We start from the raw sequence: 22,580 nt of genomic DNA, 5'->3' as shown, positions 1-22,580 counted from the left end.
GGCAGCTGTGAAGTTCTCTTTCTTTTCTGGATTCTGCAGCACAGTGTCCTGAGTGGCCTGCTGCTTCCTCCTCAGGCTGGAGCCCTGTCTGTTTCAAAACTGGGAGCTCTCAGACAGCAACACACTGTTTGCTCCACCATTGCATTTCCCCAGCACCAAGGCCCAGGTCTTCTGTGCAGTGGATCCCTCATACCCATGGGGTAGATGTTGGCACAAAAATATTTGGAATCACTTTCAGAGTTTGCCACAGCAACATAAGACAAAGTCACATTGTTTAGAGTCATACCTTTGGTCATACCTTTGGTTTACCAAAAGGTATGTTTAGAGTCATACCTTTAGTTTACCAAAAACATTTTTACTGAGCTTACAAATTGCTTGTTTTCACAGTGCTTGAATTTGAGTAGTTTTACACTTTTTAGAAAACCAGTGCCCCCTTAATTTACAAAAGTTTGCCGCTGTTAGTGATGTTCACGGAACATTTTTGAGCAGAGGCGGCTTTGTTAAATTGGCACTTTAGCTTCCAGAGATGGCTGTGGCACAGGGGACCAGCCACTCCACTACCTAGAGGACAGCATGTTCCAAGGTCTGTATTTTCACTTAAAAACATGTCTGACTATTTTGTATGTATCATCTGTGTGTGATGGAGCTCATTTTTTCTCAATCCAATAAGATGATCCGTGGCACGAGTAAGCTGATTGATCTCTCAAAATGCACGATCGAGTTATACTTGAATATCTCTCAAATACCGCTGTTAGAAATGATTTATAAAGTTTTAAATGACATTCATTGTTGCTGCTTACAAATAATTCTGAAGGCACACAGTGGCTTAAGAGGAGGGGAAATGCTGTTCTACCCAGCAGTGAGGACCGTTCCTGCTTGGTCTGTCTTCTTCATCCCAGTGCTGTTCACATCTGCTTTTTATCCTCATGTCTTTTCTACCTGTTCATGAGAGCTGTCTTCTTTTACATTCTTTTCCTCTGTACTTAATCAGGTGGTCTTACCTTGCAGTGCACATCTGGCCCTGTGGGTGGGCCACCGATCCAACTGAAGGGCAACAGACCAGGCCTCCAGCAGAACAGTGGTTTGCTAGACAATTGACTTGGATACTGGAAATAATAATCAGATAGTAATGAAGAGGTAGATTAAGGGATTCAGGATACTCCAGACAGCCTTTCCTGCTTCAGTCGACAGTCAGGTGTTGTATGTTTATATACATATATATTTTCTTTCTTGGTAGCAGAACTGCTAAGAAAATTCCTGCCCTTTTATTTCCAGTGTGTTTCCTCTCAGCACTATTACACTGCTCTGTACACAATGGGAATACTCGACAAAGGCCTGGCCTCGGTGCTGGGGAAATGCAATGGTGGAGCAAACAGCCTGTGCCGTCTGGGAGCTCCCAGTTTTAAAAGACTGGCTGCCCATTAAAGTTCCAGACCCTGAAGTGGTTGTTGCTGATTCATTATCTGTATTGAAAGGCACAGGGAACTTTAAAAAGCACCTCAAGTCACGAGCTTCACTCATCCAGGCTTTGTTTTAGGTGGACCATACCCAATTAGATAAAAACGTAAACATGGCTTCCATGTTTCTGCCATGGTTTTGTCTTTGAGTAGCCCCCTAAAATTGTATGTTAAATGGTGAGAGGAAAAGATACATAATATTGAAGTCCTAAAACCAGAATATTAGTGGCAATGGACATGTTTAATGCTGCCTTTATTAAGCAATAGCTGTTGCTTTGTAACTAGAATTTAACCAAATGATAATTGTGATCCTTCCAGAGTTCAGGACATGTTAACTTGAGTAGTATATCAGGTGATTTGAATGTTTGGAAGTAGTATATACTCACAAGTAGCTAATATGCAAGAAATTTAATTTTTTTACAGGATCTTTAAAATAAAAAAAAACTTATTTGAGAGGACAAGAGACAGAGACATCTCTCGTCTACTGGTTTATGCCCCAAATTCCCCTAACAGCCAGGGCTGGGCCATGCAGAAGCGAGGAACGCAGGACTCAGTCCAGGTCTCCCATGTGAGTGGCAGGGACACAAGTGCTTGAGCCCTCACCTCCTGCCTTGCAGCATGTGCGTTAGCAGGAAGCTGGAATTGGAAGCAGACCTGACCAAGCACTCTGAAATGGGATATGTGTCTTAACTGGTATGCTAAATATCCACCCATTTTCATTTTTACATATAGGCTCAAAATAACCCTTACGTCCTAAATAACATATCTGTATGTTAAAAAAACAATCACTTTTAAAACATTTTGTTATTTTGGTGAGGTAATACAGATTTCTGTATTCATGTAAGACTTTTTAGGAACTTGTAAACCCTCAAATCTGTACTGTATTAGTCTAACAACACTGGGCTAGGCTTTAGAGTCATATCTCTGACCCATGTTGTACGAAGACTTTGCATTTGTACTGTCAACTTGCCATTTCCATATTAAAATTTGCTTTTAAAAACAAATACATGCTGATCACATTATTTACTGCTGTTTTGAAAGCGTGTCTTTGGTTTCCACTGATAAAATAAACCATTCAACATTGGTACGGTGTTGAAAGAAGCTGTTTCTTCTCCTCCCTCCTCTCCCCTCCCCTCCCCTCCCCTCCCCTCCCCTCCCCTCCCCTCCCCTCCCTTCTCTTTTCTTTCCTCCCCCTCCTGCCCCACCCCATATTGCCTTGAGTCAGTGTAAACTCAACACAGAATCCAGTAGTGGGGGAGTGATTCATGTCTTGCTGTGCACGCTGCCTGTATGAATATACAGCCTTTGATGACGTCTCTTTCAGATTCATTCCTGAATCACCTCGTTGGTTATACTCCCAGGGTCGACTGAGTGAGGCTGAGGAGGCACTGTACCTCATCGCCAAGAGGAACTGCAGGCTCAAGTGCTCCTTCTCACTGACACACCCAGCCAGCAGGAGCTGCAGGGAGACTGGGAGTTTTCTGGATCTGTTCCGCTACCGGGTCCTCTTGGGACACACCCTCATCCTGATGTTCATCTGGTAATCCCCCTCAGGGGCGTTGTGTTCATCTTCAGCTCAAGTTGCTAAAGCCCTCGGGATAAGCTCTTCCTTCTTAGTTACGGAAAAGGTTCGCTCTTTTGTCCACCAGAGGTTGTTTCCCAGCAACAAGGCTCCTGTCCTGAGCACCTGGTATCCTGCCCACCCTTGCTTTCATAGCACTGCCCCGGCAAGCAGGAGATGGTCCTGTCTTCTGGTAGCTTTGCTGAGCCTTTGTCAGTTGACATCAGAAGCACATAATGCTCTTGGGGCATTCACTGTAAATGCTCAAGTCTCCCCGTCTCCCCGACAAGGAGGGGAAGCCAGCAAGCATCCAGAGACAGAAGAGTTTCTAGAAAGGACCTGGAAATCCCTGCGTTTGGCTTTGGTAAGGAGCAGTTCTGTGCTGCATCCTGTGTGGCACCCTGCTCAGCAGCTCACAGTGGTGGGCTCAGGGCTGTCCCTGGCACAATGGGCCTCCCTGGAGTTCGAGGTTGTGGGCCTGAGTCATGTGTGCAAATCGGCCAGTAACGATTATCACTCTCTGAACCTGATTTTCTAGTTGTTTATTAGTGTTTCCTTCCTGTCTCAAAATGCTCTCAGTGTTCCCAGAAGTTTCATTCAGTGATTCAAGAGGATTCTGTTTATGGGATGAAGTTGTAGGAAGGAGAAAAATGGATGGGCTCATCCAGTTTGTGAATTTCACATAATTTTTTCAAATAAAATTTTATTGGCATAGTTAACATGGTGTTAAGACTGTTTTCCCAAGTCTTTTTATTTCAGAAAAATATAAAATTCAAGGCCGGCGCCGCGGCTCAATAGGCTAATCCTCCGCCTGCGGTGCCAGCACACCGGGTTCTAGTCTTGGTCGGGGCATCAGATTCTGTCCCAGTTGCTCCTCTTCCAGGCCAGCTCTCTGCTATGGCCCGGGAGTGCAGTGGAGGATGGCCCAAGTCCTTGGGCCCTGCACCCGCATGGGAGACCAGGAGAAGCACCTGGCTCCTGGCTTTGGATCAGCGCGACACGCCGGCCGCAACGGCCATTGGAGGGTGAACCAACAGCAAAAGGAAGACCTTTCTCTTTGTCTCTCTCTCTCTCACTGTCTTGCTCTGCCTGTCAAAAAAATATAAATAAATATATATATATATAAAAATTCAATTTTTGATTTAACTCAATTTTGTATATATATGAGTTTACAGTATGATATTATGGGATACATAAAGATATATAGTGAACCTAGATTAGCATACCTGTTGTCTCACTTAATTAACTCTGTGTGTGACAAGAACAGATAGAAATCTGCTTATCAGATATTCCTAATATCTTACAAGTTTAGTAAATCTAGTTCTTAAACTATTCAGTAGATCTCTCTATTTGCTTCTTTTGAACATCTGCTACTTTGCATCTTTTGGCCTATACCTCAATCCCCATTTTCTCCCCCTTCTCATGGTAATGATAATTCTATTTCATCCTCTGTCTCTATATTTAACCTGTCTCTCTCTCTTTCTCTCTCTCTCTCTCTATATATATATACACATATATATGTATATGTATACAATATATACATAACACATATGTATATGAAATATTCACATATAAATGACATGCTATGACATTTTTCTTTCTGTGTCTGGCTTATTTCACTTAGCATAATACTCTACAGGTCCATTCATATGGTGCCAGAAGTCAAGATCCTTTTTAAGACTGAGTAATATTCCATTGCATATATGAAGGGTCTTCAGAAAGTCATGGAAAATGCATATTCTGAAAAATTACTCATGGATTTAAAAATTTTTTACACCAAGACAAACTTGCCTTACAATTCCATTTCACCACACATTTTCTGCAGAAGTCTCCATATGAAGTACACTTTTCTTTTTCCATTCTTCCACTGTTGGATGTTTAGGTTGTTTCCATATCTTGGTTACTTGTACACATGTTTTTTGTTTTTAAAGATTTATTGATTTAATTATTCAAAACGGAGAGTGACAGAGAAGAGGGAGAGACAGAAAAACATCCACTGGTTCACTTCCTAAATGACCACAACAGCTGGAACCAGGCCAGGCCCAAGCCAGGAACCTGGAACTTTATGAGTCTCCCATGTGAATGTCAGATGCCCAAGTACTTGGGCCATCATCTGCTTTCATCAGGCACATTAGCAGGGAGCTGGCTTGCAGGTGCAGCAGCCAGGACTTGAACTGGGAATGCAATATGGGGTGCCAGCATCACAGGCCCTGGCTTAGCCTGCTGGGCCACAGCTCCAGCCTTTGTGCATGTGTTTTAATATTGTCCATTGTCCTAAGGTGCCATCAGCATTACTCAGTGCGGTACTAGCAGGAGCATCATACCCTCTGGCCCAGTTGTCCTATGATTTACCTATATTTGCCATAAAGGCTGTATGGAAACATGTTTTCATGTGTGGATAAAAGGAAAATGATTTTATTGAAAGTGAACTTATGTATAAAGCTTAAAAAAGGAACCAGTAGTTTCATAACAAGAATCTGCAAAGATGTTTTTCTTTCTTTCTTTTTTTTAAAGATTTATTTATTTATTTGAAAGAGTTACACAGAGAGAGAAGGAGAGGCAGAGAGAGGAGAGAGAGGTCTTCCATCTGCTGGTTCACTCCCCAATTGGCTGCAATGGCCAGAGCTGCACTGATCTGAAGCCAGCTTCCTCTGGGTCTTCCCACACAGGTGCAGGGGCCCAAGGGCTTGGGCCATCTTCTACTGCTTTCCCAGGCCATAGCAGAGAGCTGGGTCAGAAGTGGAACAGCCAGAACTTGAGCTGGCGCCCATGTGGGATGCCGACATTGCAAGCGGCAGCTTTATCCACTATGCCACAGTGCTGGCCCCAAAGGTGTTTTTCTGTGTCATCACTCTCTTTTCCTACTCAAGCCCTGGCTGCCACCTGTGTGGCCACCAACTTCTCCTTCCCGTACAGAACCAGCGCAGGGCTGGGAATATCACTGATGCATAATGCATGTGCAATAATGGACACAAGCTTGAGGTTTGGGGATGAAGACGATCTTCGAAAGCCAGCAACATAGCATAGGAACTACCAACTTGAGATCTACCTATTTAAAAGCAGACATAAAATAAATTCAGGTACCAAGTCTCAGTGAGGCTGCATTTGCATATCACATTAGACAGTCACACTCTGCCTTGAAGAAGCTCCTGCTTGTTGGAGATGGTACTGTCTGTTTTTAAGGCTTTCATTTTTTATCAGGTGTATTGAACTCTGGGTTCTGGCCTTCAGCAGATGAAAAACATTAGACTTGGGGCCAGGAAGACTCCCTGTTTATCTTATTCAAAGCAGGTCTGCTCAAATAACTTCTTCCCGTGGGCTCCGGGTGTTAAAACACACGCCAGTAGAGACGATGGCGTTCTACCTGTTGCCTTTCCTTTTGAAGAGGCTGTGAGATTCTGCAGCCTTTCCTGTGGATCTGTCCGTGAAGAAGGCCCTGCTGGGGAGCGCAGTCACACCTCCGTGGTTAGCATCTGCTCCTGAGCTTGTTTCCCCGGTAGTGCCTTCTGCATAGTTCCTGGATGCCCTAACTGTACGGTTACATGTAACGCAAGCATTTTAATTGTGTTTGGGGCACATAAAGAGGACTGAAGTGATTTTAATAGCTGTAATTGTGGATGCCAGAAACCACCTCTGCCATGAAGGCAAGTTGTAGACCACGGCCCCAGCCTTGGGGACCATGCCCCCCCCCCCCACTCCGGGCCTTGTGCTCTCTCACTGCCATCTGATGCGTGAATTCAATTCAGTCTTGTCCTGAAGTAGTTTTGTTCTTTCCCTGATTTGATAACATCACAACTTGATTTAAATAGGAGTGTGTGTTTCCATGGCTGGAATTATTTCATTGGAGTTTCTGTTTTCACTGCCACTAGATTCGCATGAGCACAGACAGCTCCTTACGAAATAGCATCATAGTATCTGTTGCAGATACAAAGGATTGTCAGACTATTTTAGAAAACCACATGGACCTAAATTTGCCTGGCCTGCTACTTACATGCAAGGGGCCTAAGGACAGAGAGAACACACTACTGACTGCACCTTGCATCCTAACGTAGGATAGCCTGGTAGCCTTGCTACAGTACTGCTTGTGCTGCTTTGTGCACGGACAGCAGCTTTACCCCAGTAAGAAGTAATGGGAAGTAGTTGCTGTTCCTGGCTCATTTGCTGGGGAAGGGTGAGCTGCTCACCAGACCAGCTCCAGGGGTCCTTCTTCCCACTTCCCCAACCTTCCCTCCCATTGCCATGGCCCATTCCTGTAGCCTGGAGAACGTGGCCTACTCCAGTGTTTTGGCAGAAGTAGGCATGAAGCTTTCTCTTTCCTGTTTGATCTTGTCCTAACTGCAGCTCATCAGACTTTTCTAAGGAAAAATAATGGTTAACAACAAGAACCTCCCTTTAATAAACACTGGTCAGACAGAATTGCAAAGGCAGAAAAACTGACCAACTTAACCAGGCCCAAGCATTTTATTAAGAATTTGTGATTCATCAAATGTATGTGTGTCCTAGAAAATCCCAGTTCCAGAGTTTTATTTTTCTTTATCCTCTTCTGTTTCATTTTGTTTTAATACTTTAGTTTGCTCAGCACAGAAGTTGCTAGTACCACCTTCACTCTGGTTGAGAAAGCCCTGATTGGGTGCTGCGAGCTGGCACTTTGATTGCCATTAGTTCTTAGGTTCTTTGCTTCTGGGCTGCAGGAGATAGGCCAAGTGTCCAGCACAGTGCCTGCCACCCATGAGGTGACCCCAGAGTGCTTGTTTCAGGAACAAAGTGCTTAAATAAAGTAACGGCTTTCCGGAGGGCTTTGCTCAGTTGGTCTTCCCCTGGAGCATCCTGCCTCTGCCGTGCCCTATCTTTCCTTCCTTGTTCTGGGTGCTCATAGCATGTGCACCTGCTGTGAGTGCAGGATGGGGTTAAGATGAGGGCTGGGAAGTGACTGGCCTGTAGGTGACCCTCTGAAGATCGGTCTCTGTTCTCAATGCCATCCTCTGTTGGCTTTCTCCACAGGAGTTCTTTTCTAGAGTCATCTCGATAATATCACAACCGCCTTAGGCAAGTGTTCCATAGGTTGTTAAATTAAACAAAGTAAGAATAGGGTCATTGTCTTCTATTAAGTGCAAAAAGCTTGAGAAACCCAAAACAATATCTTTCCTGCTGCCAAAGCTGGCCTTCATTTGCTTCATATAACATGTAGACATGAATCATTTCTAAGGCCTCATATTGTTTTTGTTTCTTCCTACTATAGAAATTCAGGTTAAGACTGAAGGGCTAGTGGGAGAGTCAGAGTTATTTAGAACAGATTGTATTGTACTGAACAGTGCTATTCAAATCTTCTCTGGTAACTCCTTATGTGCTTTTTCTGTTGTCCTTGTTTTTTTACCCCCTGGTCCCTTGGTCCCCAATTGCAGGTTTGTGTGCAGCTTGGTGTATTACGGCCTAACACTAAGTGCGGGTGATCTTGGTGGAAGTATTTATGCCAACCTGGCCCTGTCTGGCCTCATAGAGATCCCATCTTATCCTCTCTGCATCTACTTGATAAACCAAAAGTGGTGAGTATGGATGAGTATGAAATTGTGCCCAGGCACGTGGGAGCACACTGGCTGCGGAGCGTATCATGCCTATAATTTACATAAGTATCTAAACGGTACTGTTTGTGTATACAGTATCTGCTAATCACCCTGGTGATTACAGAGTTGCTTCAAGACCAAATACAATTAGAATTCATTTTTTAGTGCAGTATTTCTTGCACTTTGTGTGTATGAGTTTTTATATAGGTTGCAAGCCAATATTGAAAGTCTTTAGCACCTGAGGATTATTGAGTTGTCTGTGTCTAATTTGTTAGTCACAAGAGATGGGGTTATAGCTCTAGAAGCACAGAATCCCATAAACTCCATGAGCAGTATTCAGGAATTCCCACCAGAAGACAAAGAATTGGATGCGTTAGACTTTCCTTATCTCCTAAGTTCCACTTTAATCTGTGAAGGGAAAGAATATATCCTGCTTTTGCTGTTCAGTGTCTGTGGACACAATTTCAGAACACATTTTGAAAGTTATTTCATACAGGCCAGCGCCATGGCTCACTAGGCTAATCCTCCGCCTGCGGCTCTGGTACACCAGGTTCTAGTCCTGGTTGGGGCACCGGATTCTGTCCTGGTTGCCCCTCTTCCAGTGCAGCTCTCTGCTGTGGCCCAGGAGTGCAGTGGAGGATGGCCCAGGTCCTTGGGCCCTGCACCTGCATGGGAGACCAGGAAAAGCACCTGGCTCCTGGCTTCGGATCAGCGCTATGCGCTGGCTGCAGCGTGCTGGCCGCAGCAGCCATTGGAGGGTGAACCAACGGTAAAGGAAGACCTTTCTCTCTGTCTCTCTCTCTCACTGTCCACTCTGCCTGTCAAAAAAAAAGTTACTTCATACGGCATCCTTTCCTTAAATATTTTTACATCATTTACTGAAGATCCCGTCCTGTGTGAGCTGGGAATCAGCTGGACTGTGTCATTTCTCATTCTCCAGAAATTATCATCGTAACTAAAACCAGGCTTCCTTTAGTATCATGCTCAGTGCTGTAGTCATGCTTTTAACGTAGAGCATTTTGAAGGGTGGGTTTGAATTCTGATAAATGCAGGGGTTTTCGCCCAGGAAATCATCCCATTGCTTCTGCTGACTCCTCTCTTGCTGGCTTCCTCTTGCTCTCATCATGGTCTGAGAGCTGGATTAGACATCATAGTTTGAAGTCTTTCCCCAGCTTTCCTTGTATTGTGCTAGCACCATGCCTTTGTGCTGTTGTAGCTTCCTGTGGATGCCTCTGACCACCTCTAACCTTGGGGGTGGACCTGTGCATCTTTGCATCCCCCCTGTGGAACATGGCTCTTGGAAGGTATTTGATACTGACAGATTAAAAATAATGACTTGAAAGAGATTTAGACCTTTTCTATCTCCCACCAGCTGCCACTAGCTATGAGACAGACACACCTCAATTCAGGTCCTGTCTTAGCCATGTGTTAGTTTTATGATTTTGACAAGTTCCTCTGTAAGCTTCCACTCATCCTTATCTTCCAACTAGGGCTTAGAAATTCCCCTGGAAAAATTGTCACCCAAATGTCAGTGAAGATGGAAGCCCCAGCAGAGCACCTTGTGTGCTGCAGACCTAAGAAGGGCGATTTGTTAATGCTGACTTCTTCCTTCCAAGTCTAGAGCTCTTCCCTTGAAAATGACTTCTCTCGAAGTGTGCTATATGTGCCTTGCACTTGATTCTAATTGGCAAGAAGTGTTTTCTGTTTATGTTTTCAAGAGAGAGAGAGAAAAGAAAATTGTATAGTGTTTAAAACTCTTAACTGTGTAAGATTGAGGTAACCAGAAAATGAAATGAGCCAGAAGTTGAGGAATATAACAGTACATGCCCACAGGCTTATTATTATGATGAAATAAAATGATTTGTAGAAAACACTTAAAACAGGGCCAGGAACATAGTAAACATTCATGGAAATAGGACTACTCTGCCTCCTGTTCGTACACATCACGTGAGCTTGCCGTCCAGCCAGTTTGCCTTTGTTTTATGCTGGTGTTGCCAGACTCCTGATGAGGCACATTTGCTACCCACTCCTTTAGAAAAGATCAGCGCATTTAATGAAACTGAGGGTGTTTAAATATAAGTTGGGAGTGGGGAGTAGATGGATTTAGAAGATTCTTAAGAGATGTCTGGTATTTTTTTCTATTATTTAGGTTTGGTCGGAAGAGGACGTTAGCAGCATTTCTGTGTCTGGCAGGATTGGCTTGTCTTATTGTGATGTTTCTTCCAGAAAAGAAAGGTATGCCTTTCAAATTTCTACTAGGGTTTTGAACAGCACTTTTATTATAATGAAGCTCAGTATAGTGGAGAGATTACCATATGCCATGCTTCATTTCTGTGATTGCATATTATTTAGCAATTGTGTGGGCTATAATGGGCCAGATTCTTTCCATTGCCTAAACTATTCTCTGGGTGAATAATGTGCTTAGAGGTGCACTATTAATTCTTTCAGCCTATTAAGCTACCATCTGGGGTGGCTGGGATGCAGGACTGGTGATGTTAGAGTTGTTGATTTGATAACGAGGAGGACCTGTTGGTTCTGTGCATAGAGAAACTCCATCCAAGGCTGCAGATTGCACTCCTCATCCCAGCCAATTGAAGGATTGGAAATCGGAGCCACTGGTTCTCAAAGGTGGCCTGGCACCTCCCAGTACCTCCATCAGAACTCTCAAGGCACCCCAGTAAAAACAACAGCGACCAAGAGAGATAGTCGCTGTTGGTAACAGTGGTTATTCTCTCAGTCTTACAGAAAAGGTGAATGAAACATCTTAAACATCGTTGGTATTTTTAAATGAGGATATTTCAAACAGTTTGTGGAAAATGGAATTAAAAGATAAGTTTATTTTGGTGCAAAAATTTTTTGGAAATCCCATGCATACTTGTTTCATAGTATGCATTTTATACACATGGATTTCAATTTTTTGCACCAGAATAATCTTGTAATTCCCACTTTGCCATGAGCTTTTAGAAGTACCCTTAAATATTTGTAGCATTGCTGTGTAAACACAGCTTCCAGGAAGGTCCCTTTGGCAGCCTCATCTAACCTGATGACTGTCCCTATATAAAAATTCTGTAGATACTGCTGATTTTTAACCTTTTTTTTTTTTTTTTGCATGCCAGCTGTCACATTAGCAACTATGATTTTGGTACTGATTTTTCATTTTGGGGGTGTTTGGGTCTTCTTAGGGCTCTACCATGGGTCTTACTGTCCAGATGGGAATCATTGAGGTGATTCTTCAGAAAGTTCTGGTGACTACTGAAAATGCATGAAGAATTCCGTTCCCATCAGAGAATGTCGTGTTTTAAATGCTACTTTGGTAAATTGCTTCTCCTTGAGGCTTGGTTGTTCCAGTATCCTGTTGGAGACCCGGCTGCATGTTCTCCTTGTTTGGATGCCCTCGGGGTACCTGCTCTGCTGCTGGGTGCTGCCTGCAGTTTGTGCTTTGAGTCCAGAGTCCAGATTGTTCACTGGTTAGAGTGTAGCCAGTATCTAGAGCAGCCTGACAGTGATTTCCGTGGAATCACAGAGGCTGGAGAACTGAGCCACTTTGCCCATTTCTTGTTCTGTTAGCACACTAGTGTCTATGCTAGTGCCAGGGGAAGGAGAAAGTCCTCAGCTGTTGCCTAGCCAGGGGGTTCTGGAGCAAGGGATGCAGTTGTGTGTCTGGGACAAGAGGATGGTATAGCTTGATATTCAGCCCAGGTGGTTTTGCATATGCACCTTGGGAATCCAGTGGTTTCCAGCAGCAGCAATCCAGTGCCGTCTGTCACCTCAAAGGGAAAAACTTTGTTGTTACTCGCAACACACCTGTTACTTGTCACACCTCCCCACTCAGGCCAATTAACATCTTTCTTCCTTTCCACTCTTGCACCCCAGGACTCTGCTCACGGCCCTTTCTTGAAATTATCTCTTATTATAAATAAAAAAAATGCAGTGCGGATGTCTGATCACCATCTAGACAGCACCTCTCTGCTTGGTTCCAGGCTGTGCTAAGAGAGCAGCTTGAACTCTTTGTTGATTGTGCCCCTTGCTGGGCGCTGTGAGAAGCAGCAGAGCAGAGCATCTCACACACCACAGATGTGCAGTGGGAATATGATGCCTCCATTACATGTAGATAAAGTGGGCGTCTCGTCTGTTTCTAAAGATTTCCAGGGAGAGAAGTGCCATGATGTCCCTTCGTAAATGATTTCTGCTTTAATAGCCATTACTGTCAGAGTGATCCTCGGCCGCTGCAGTTGAGCCCATTTCCCCTCATTTGAGTCATTACTGAACATGGAGAACAGATGGTCACACACATCCCTTTTTTTTATTTTTATTTTTTTGCATAATCCTTTCCATACTTATAGAGAGGCTTCTAGCTTGTCCTGAATTTTCTCCTCTTTCAGCTAAAAAAATTTTCTTCTTTGCACTATCTTTAAATAATTTATAGTACCTTTAAAATATTTTGATGGCTTTCCTTTAAATCTGTTTTTTCAAAACTTTGCTCTGTGTGTTATGAAAATTCTAATAATGCATATTAAGAAAAAGACCTAGCAGGTCAACAAATTCTGTTAATGGCTTGGAGGCCACTCATTTTCTCATTGTTTTTTGTCCTTGTTTGTTTTCAGTTTTTCTCACTAAACACACTTTAATTCTCTCCTTTCTGCTAACTCACTTTTATTTGTTTATTCTGCCTACCATTTTTATTCATTTTTTAAATTTGAAGGGCAGAGAGACAGAGATCTTCCATTTACTGGTTCAGTCTTCAAATGCCTGCAATGTCTGGGGTGTGGCCAGGCTGAAGCCAGGAGCCAGGAACTCCATCCAGGTCTCCCACATGAGTAGAAGGGACTCAAGTACTTGAGTCATCGTTTGTTGCCCCCCCAAGTGCCTTAGCAGGAAGCTGGATCAGTGGTGGAAGTGGGACTCCATCCCAGGCATCCTGATACAGGATGTGGGATTCCAAGCAGCAGCTTAAGTAGCTCTGTCATAATGCTTGTTCCCCAACTTATTTTAGCATCTCTATGATTTAGGTTCTCTGTGACTGGAGGCATTGTGACTTCTGTGACAATGTAGCTCTAAGAGAAACAGTCAGCAAGCTAGAAAATAAATTGTTTGGCATCCGTCAACATTCCTAATCCAAAAATCTGAGTTTCAAAATGCCCCAAATCCAAAACCCTTTTTGGCACTGACATGATATCAGAAGTGGAAAGGGCCATATCAGCCCTCATGTATGGTCACAGTAAAAATGCAGCTGTACCGAATATACTGTATTAAAATGACCTCCATGGAGCAGGCCTTCAGCCTTGCGCATCACATGCCTGCATTCCTCATCAGAGTGCCCAGGTTCAGTTCCTGGCTTTGACTCCAGATTCCAGCTTCCTGCTGATGCAGACCCTTGGAGGCAATGGTGATGACTCAAGCAGTTGGGCCCTTGGGAGACCTGGATTGTATTCCTATATACCCTCTTTAGCCACAGTACAGCTACAGCCATTGTGAGCATTTGGGGACTGAACAAGCAGGTGGTAGCTTGCTTGCTCTCTCTCTTTCTCTCTCTCTCTGCTTCTCAAGTAAATAGAAAACAATAATTTTAAAAATCACCTTCAGGCCATGTATATAAGGTATATATAAAACATAAGTGAATGTTTAGACTTAGGTCACTTCCCCAAGATAGCTCATCATATATATACAAATATTCCATAACTGGAAAAGTTTATCTGGTTCCAAGTATCTTGGAAAAGAGATACTCAAATTGTATTAGACGAGTGTCCCACATAGTACCTACTTGTGGGCATCCACGTTGGTGTTCTCTGGGAATGATGTTAGCAGGTGGCCACTAATCTTTCCTCCACAGACGAGTTGTCAGACATTTTACATGATCTCTGTCCTTGCTTAAAGGATTGTAATTAAGCTTCCAGTACTAATCTCCATTTACTAAGTGTCCACTGCATTGGATTCACTTCATGTGCAGAAAGTATTACACATTCTCTTTTTATAAGGAAACTAGCAACCAGATTAGCCAAGCAATTTGTCCAAGGTCACACAGCAAGTAAGTAGCACGTGTGGGATTCAGGCTTCCCCTTTCCCCTCTTAGAGTTTTAGAACCACTGTATTACCTGCAAATGGTAAAACTAGTCTTAGTGAATTGACACTGCCTGATTTGGGCCAGTTTTTTTGTTTTTTAAGATTTATTTATTTATTTGAAAGAGTTACACAGAGAGAGAAGGAGAGGCAGAGAGAGAGGTCTTCCATCTCCCCAATTGGTCACAATGGCGAGAGCTGCACTGATCTGAAGCCAGGAGCTTCTTCCGGGTCTCCCATGTGGTTTCAGGGGCCCAAGGACTCAGGCCATCTTCTACTGCTTTTCCAGGCCATAGCAGAGAACTGGATCAGAAGTGGTACAGCCAGGACTCAAACCTGTGCCCATATGGGATGCCTACACTGTGGGCAGCTTTACCTGCTATGCCACAGCATCGACCCCTCAGGCCAATTCTTTTATTTTTTTATTTAGTAAATATAAATTTCCAAAGTACAGTTTATGGATTACAATGCCCCCCCCCATAATTTCCCTCCCACTCACACCCCTCCCATCTCCCGCTCCCTCTCCCATTCCATTCACATCAAGATTCATTTTCAATTATCTTTATATACAGAAAATCGATTTAGTATATATTAAGTAAAGATTTCATCAGTTTGCACCCACACAGAAACACAAAGTGTAAAATACTGTTTGAGTACTAGTTATAGCATTACTTCACCTTGGACAACACATTAAGGACAGATCCCACATGAGAAGTAAGTACACAGTGACTCCTGTTGTTGACTTAACAATTTGACACTCTTGTTTATGGCGTCAGTAATCTCCCTAGGCTCTAGTCATGAGTTGCCAAGGCTATGGAAGCCTTTTGAGTTCACTGACTTCGATCTCATTCCGACAGGGTCATAGTCAAAGTGGAAGTTCTCTCCTCCCTTCAGAGAAAGGTACCTCCTTCTTTGATGGCCCCGTTCTTTCCACTGGGATCTCACTCGCAGAGATCTTTCATTTAGGTCTTTTTTTTTTTTTTTTTTTTTTTTTTTTTTTTTTTTTTCCCAGAGTATCTTGGCTTTCCATGCCTAAAATACTCTCAGGGGCTCTTCAGCCAGATCCGACTGCCTTAAGGGCTGATTCTGAGGCCAGAGTGCTGTTTAGGACATCTGCCATTCTCTGAGTCTGCTGTGTATCCCGCTTCCCATGATGGATCCTTTTCTCCCTTTTTGATTCTATCAGTTAGTATTAGCAGACACTAGTCTTGTTTGTGTGATCTCTTTGACTCTTAAACCTATCAGTGTGATCAATTGTGAACTGAAATTGATCACTTGGACTAGTGAGATGGCATTGGTACATGCCACCTTGATGGGATTGTATTGGAATCCCCTGGCACGTTTCTAACTCCACCATTTGGGGCAAGTCCGATTGAGCATGTCCCAAATTGTACATCTCCTCCCTCTCTTATTCCCACTCTTATATTTAACAGGGATCACTTTTCAGTTAAAATTTAAACACCTGAGAATAATTGTGTGTTAATTACAGAGTTCAACCAATAGTACTAGAACAAAACAAAACAAAAAAATACTAAAATGGATAAAGTATTACATTGTACATCAACAGGACAAGAGCCGAACAAGTCACTGTTTCTCATAGTGTCCATTTTACTTCAACAGGTTTCCCCTTTGGTGCTCAGTTAGTTGTCGCCAATCAGGGAGAACATATGATATTTGTCCCTTTGGGAATGGCTTAATTCACTCAGCATAATGTTTTCCAGATTCCTCCATCTTGTTGCAAATGACCAGGTTTCATTGTTTTTGACTGCTGTATAGTATTCTATAGAGTACATGTCCCATAATTTCTTTATCCAGTCCACTGTTGATGGGCATTTGGGTTGGTTCCAGGTCTTAGCTATTGTGAATTGAGCTGTAGTAAACATTAATGTGCAGACAGCTTTTTTGTTTGCCAATTTAATTTCCTTTGGGTAAATTCCAAGGAGTGGGATGGCTGGGTTGTATGGTAGGGTTATATTCAGGTTTCTGAGGAATCTCCAGACTGACTTCCATAGTGACTTAACCAGTTTGCATTCCCACCAACAGTGGGTTAGTGTCCCTTTTCCCCCACATCCTCTCCAGCATCTATTGTTGGTAGATTTCTGAATGTGAGCCATTCTAACCGGGGTGAGGTGAAACCTCATTGTGGTTTTGATTTGCATTTCCCTGATTGCTAGTGATCCTGAACATTTCTTCATGTGTCTGTTGGTCATTTGGATTTCCTCTTTTGAAAAATGTCTATTGAGGTCCTTGGCCCATCTCTTAAGTGGGTTGTTTGTTTTGATGTTGTGGAGTTTCTTGATTTCTTTGTAGATTCTGGTTATCAACCCTTTATCTGTTGCATAGTTTGCAAATATTTTTTCCCATTCTGTTGGTTGCCTCTTCACTCTCCTGACAGTTTCTTTTGCAGTACAGAAACTTCTCAATTTGATGCAATCCCAAATGTTAATTTTGGCTTTGACTGCCTGCGCCTCCAGGGTCTTTTCTAGGAAGTCTTTGCTGGTACCTATATCTTGCAGGGTTCCTCCAATGCTCTCTAATAATTTGATGGTGTCAGGTCGTATATTTAATTCTTAATATCCAGTGTGCAGGCCTGATGAGAATTGGGCAGGACTTCAGAATGCATGTTGTCAGAGTAGCACTAGCCTGATGCTCGTGAGGTTTTGGTCCCATAGAATCTGAACTCCAAAAAGTCATGGCACATGTCTAGATGATCAAGTTTCATAGTTGAAGGGACTGTCCTTAGGTTGCACTCCAGTGGAACCTTTAGATCTCATTTGTTTGTTCAGTCTTGATCTGCCCATTTTTTTTAAAGATTTATTTATTTATTTATTTGAAAGAGTTACATAGAGAGAGGAGAGGCAGAGAGGTCTTCCATCTGATGGTTCACTCCCCAGTTGGCTTCAATAGCCAGAACCTCACCAATCCAAAGCCAGGAGCCAGGAGCTTCCTCTAGGTCTCCCACGTGGATACGGGGGCCCAAGGACTTGGGCCATCTTGTACTGCTTTCCCAGGCCACAGCAGAGAGCTGGTTTGAAGTGGAGCAGCTGGGACTAGAACTGGCACCCATATGGGATGCTGGCGCTTCAGACCAGGATGTTAACCCACTGCGCCACAGCACCAGCCCCCTGCCCATTCTTTATTCGTTTGATTTCCCTAGCATCCATGATACACAAGGTTATCTGCATAAACAAGACCTAATCCCTGGCCTCAAAGAGCTTACAATTTACTGAGGGAAATTAGAGATTCAAAGAGAACAATAAAAGGCAGGCAGTACCACGTGAGAAGTAACAGTGAACTGCTGTGGAAGCTTGACCTTCAGGCCTTGGAACTAATTGAGACCAACACTCTTCCTGCTTTAATCAACTGTACAAGCAGACAAAATGCACAGCCAAACAGGAATAAGTTCAGGTGTTTTCTTACCCAGGGTGATTAGCATTAACAATAAAATATTGCATGGTTTCAAGTAACCAGAAAAGATGATTTTGAATGTCCTCTTCACAAATAAATGATGAATGATTGAGATGGTAAGTAGCCAGTCATGCTGAACTCATCCATGCACAATGTATAAATGTACCAGAACATCACACTGTACTGTATAAAGATGGACAGTTAATGTCTTATGAGAAAAAGTTAAATAAAGTGCAGGCTTTTGGCCTAGCAGTTAAGATGCTGTTGAGGATGTCTGTGTCCCACAATGGAGTACCTGGGTTTGACTGCAGGCTCCAACTTCCTGGCTCAAGCTGGGTTCCTGCCAGACTCACTTGGAAGACCAGGATCGAGTTCCCAGCTCCCAGCTTTAGTCATGGCTGGCAGCTGGGGAGTGAACCATTAAATGAGAGTGTCCCCCTCTTCTCTATCTCTCTGTTTCTCATAAATAAATAACAATTTAAAAAATGCATGGAGGGAGGTGCTGTGGCATATCAGATAAAGCCGCTGCCTGCAGTGCCAGCATCCCATATGGACACAGGTTCGAGCCCCAGCTGTTCCACTTCTGATATCCAGCTCTCTGCTATGACCTGGGAAAGCAGTAGAAGATGGCCCAAGTGCTTTAGCCCCTGTACCTGCGTGGGAGACCTAGAAGAATCTCCTGGCTCCTGGCTTCGGATTGGCCCAGCTCCAGCTGTTGATGGAAGACCTTCCTCTGTCTGCCTCTGCCTCTCTCTAACTCTGTTTCAAATAAATAAATAAATCTTTTTTAAAAAATGCCTGGAACATGTAGAGGTGAAATATGCAATTATGAACAATATTGGACAGGATGCACTATCTACAGAGGAAAAAGCCTGTGAACTTAATGATTTAACAAAAGAAACTTCAGAGTGAAACAGGAAAAAAATGATTTGATGGTAGAACTACGAAAGTGTCAGTGATTCAAGCAGCCTAGTGTATCTAATTATAGTCTCAGGACGAGCAGTTAAGAAAAAAGTGTTTGCAGAAATGATGAGCAGATTCCTCCCAGGTTTGATCAAATATATGAATACATGATAAGAAACTGGTCGGTTTATCAAGGGGCTGTCACAAACCTAAATGTGTTTGCCTCTAATAACTGATTGAAAATATGTGAAACAGTGCTTCAGGTACTAAAGTGACAGACAAATCCAGAATTTTGGTTGGATACCTGGGACCCCTCTCTCTCAGTGAGTGAGAAAAAGTAGACTGAAAATACAGGAGCATACATATCCATCGTGACTTAATCAATTGTGGGACCCTCTACCCTGAAACAGCAGAATATGCATTCCATTTGAAGTAAATGCAGACTGTTTACCAGTGGAGACCATATTCATTGCCGTAAAACAAGTTTCAATAATTTAAAAGGACTGAAAACTTAAACAAAAAGTCTTTGACTGAAATGGAATTAAAGTTGATATGAGTAACAACAATGTCTAGAAAACCCCCAGTTGCTTGGATACAAAACAACACTCTCCTAAAAGCATGTTCATAATTAACCAATGATTAAAGTATATTATATCAAAGTTTATAGGATGCAGGTAAAGTAATATAAAGGGAAATGAATATAATTTTCTAAAAATCAAGAAAAAGAGGGAAGTGATCAAATTAATATTCCAAGCTTCTACCTTAAGAAAGTGGGTGAGTTAAAAAAAAAAGTATGGCAAATTAAATGTATGCAAGCAGAAAGATGTTAATAAATATATGAGCCAAAAAATCAGTGGAATAAAAACAGAAAAACAGTAGAGAAAAATCAGTGAAACCAAAAGCCTATTAAGACCAATAAAATTTAAAAGTCTGTAACCAAACTAATAAGGAAAGAAGAGAGAAGACACAAATTACCAGTAGAAGGAATAAAGAGGGGACATCACTATGGAATGTTTAGGCATAATAAGGAAATATTATGAACATTGTTATGCCAGTAAATTCAACTTAGGCAAAATGGATTAAATTCCTAGAAAGACAGAAACTATCAGCTTACTCAGAAACAAGTAGAAACCTGACTAGCCTCATATTTGTTAAAGAAATTGAATTATAGTTTAAAGCATTCCCAGAAAGAGAATTCCAGGCCCAGATGGTTATTCTGTGAAACACAGAAGAAGTAATGCCAGTTCTGTATACTTCTCCAGAAAATAAAAGTGGACAGAAAACTCCCAGCTTAGTCTGTGAGGTTAGCAATTAACTCTGATGCTTAAACCAAACAGACTTTACAATAAAATGAAAGTATAGACTCATATCCCTCATTAATATAGATGAAAAGTTCTTAAAGCATTAGCAGTAACACCTAGAAAGCGCATTGTATCTGACCAAGCAAGGGTTATCCCACAGATAGAAAGCGGGTATAATATTCAAAAGCCAATCAGTGTTACTCACCATATTAAAAATAAAAAGGGAAAAATAGTCATCTGATCATTTCAGTGCAAGCAGAAAAAGCACTCATCAGAATTCAGTTACTCATTATAAAAACTATTAGCAACCAGAAATGGAAGAGGATTTGCTTAATCCGAAAACGGATGTGAAAGGAAAACCTCCAGTTAACCTTACACTTAATGGTGAAAGCCTGGATGCTTATTCCTCAGGATCAGGAAGAAGAAAAGGGAGTCTCTTTTCACCTCTTCTGTGGAACATTGCACAGAATACACTAGAGAATGCAGTAAGACATAAAAAAGAGATGAAAAATGTCCGAATTGGAGCAGAAGTAAAACTGTGTTTATTTACCAGACTCTGTGTGGGCATCTCCATAGAAAATCCTAAGGAATATAGAAACAAATCTATTAGAGTTAATGAATGACCTTAACAGACTCATGTGATACACAATTTTTTTTTCTCTAAATATTTTTTTTTTAATTTTGTTTTACTTCAAAGAGAAAGAGACAGAGAGAGAGAGAGATCTTCCATCTGCTGGTTCACTTCCCAAATGCCCACACAGCTAGGTTTGGGTCAGGTTGTAGATGGGAGCCTAGAACCCCATCCAGGTCTTCGACATGGGAGGCAGAGGATCCAAATACTTGAGTTATGTCTGCTGCCACCCAGGAAGCTAAAATTGGAAATGGAGCCCGGACTTGAACCCAGGCACTCTGATATGGGATGTGGATGTTTGAAGCAGTATCTTAAATATTTTTAACATATGAAAAATAAAGATTTACTTACAGGAGCAGGCCTTGTGGTGCAGCAGTGAGCCTCCCCTTGGGATGCCTGCATCCCATATCAGAGTGCTGGGGTTCAGGTCCCACCTGTTTCCAATCCAGCCTTCTGATGATGCACACCATGGGAGGGAGAAGGTGGTGGCTCAAGTACTTGGCTCTGTGCCTTCCAGGTGGGAGACACAGATGGAGTTTTGGGCTCCTGGCTTCAGTCTGGCTCAGCTCTGGCTATTGTGGGCATTTGGAGAGTAAGTCAGCAGATGGAAGATTTCTTTCTCTTTGCCGCTGCTGCTGCTACTCTGCCTTTCAAATAAATTAAAATGAATAAATTATAAAAATAAAATTTGCTTATGATTCCCTGATGAGTGAAGTGGGTGACCAAGTTGAACACTGTTTTGGGCCAGTGAAATGTGTCTGTGACATACCAAGACATTTTATTTTGCTGACTCCCAAAAAGGCACTAAGAAATTTTCCAGAAAATAATTTCTGTAGTAGTTACATCATTGGAATAAATTTATAATTTCCATGAGTTCATTACATTAAAGGATACTTTTAAGAATTCTCTTTCTTAGAAAAGATTATTTAATTCACCTTTTTTAAATCCCTTTTTTTTCCTAAACAATTTTGAGCACTCATTGAGAATTGCCCAATAATATGTAATTTTCAGATAATGAAGAACAGGGACCAGCCCAGTGGCTGCAAAGCCATCCCAAGTACTAGCTCAAGATGATGAGCAGCCCAGCAGCTCCAGAGCGCAAGTCTCCCAAGGATAAGAAATTCTTTTCTAATAGATAAAGCTGTCTGAAATTGATGTGGGCTGCCTTGGGGAAGACAGGAGTTCTGCCTGGTTTGAGGGTGTTGTCTGGAAGACAGGGAGAAGTGTGAGCATCAGCTGGGGTGTCAGACTGAGGAGAGCAACTGCGGGCTGGTGGTGGGAGCCAGGCTCCCCACAGGAGCTGTGGCAGGAAGTTTCTCAAGCCGCACGCGGGAGCCTTCTTCCAGCTTTGGATCTCGTGAATGTTCCAGTGATGAGCTTCCCATGACTTGCCATTTGAATTTAAATTTCAGGCTGGCAGACCTCTAGCCCTGTCAAGATACTGTCAGGTGCTGCCATGCACTTCTGAAAGATGCCTTCCCGTGCTTGTGGAAGCCAGAGATCGTTTGCAGTCAAGCACATTTGTGTTTGCTTCATTGCTACCCCAATACCTTTTTCCTGACTGACTCAGTTTCCTGAAAAAATAACCAGTAAATTTAGTTTGCACTCATTGGTTTAAATGAAAAAGTTGTTAGACCTCAAAAGTCCCACAGTTGGTCTTGGAGTTGCTGAAAGCCTTGATTCTTTTTCTGGAAGCACCAT

At 42.6% G+C, this 22,580-nt stretch overlaps 1 protein-coding gene across 4 annotated transcripts in view; it reads left to right on the top strand.

Annotated features, from left to right (window-relative positions):
• Window positions 1–22,580, top strand: part of SLC22A15 (solute carrier family 22 member 15) — an 81,308-nt gene that overhangs the window by 50,072 nt on the left and 8,656 nt on the right. For all 4 annotated transcript variants that reach the window (XR_518141.4, XR_011390505.1, XM_002715736.5 and 1 more), the window contains exons 6-8: window positions 2,782–2,997; window positions 8,421–8,561; window positions 10,729–10,814. Coding sequence is in view for 2 of the 4 variants with exons in the window: in XM_002715736.5 (XP_002715782.2) it covers window positions 2,782–2,997; window positions 8,421–8,561; window positions 10,729–10,814 (443 nt within the window). In the remaining 2 variants the exon portion in view is untranslated. The remainder of the gene's footprint in view (window positions 1–2,781; window positions 2,998–8,420; window positions 8,562–10,728; window positions 10,815–22,580) is intronic.

Source organism: Oryctolagus cuniculus, chromosome 7 (assembly GCF_964237555.1).
Source record: "Oryctolagus cuniculus chromosome 7, mOryCun1.1, whole genome shotgun sequence".
Classification (NCBI taxonomy): Eukaryota; Metazoa; Chordata; class Mammalia; order Lagomorpha; family Leporidae; genus Oryctolagus; species Oryctolagus cuniculus.
Note: the sequence above shows the minus strand (reverse complement) of the source record. Positions and strands in the feature narration are given on the sequence as shown.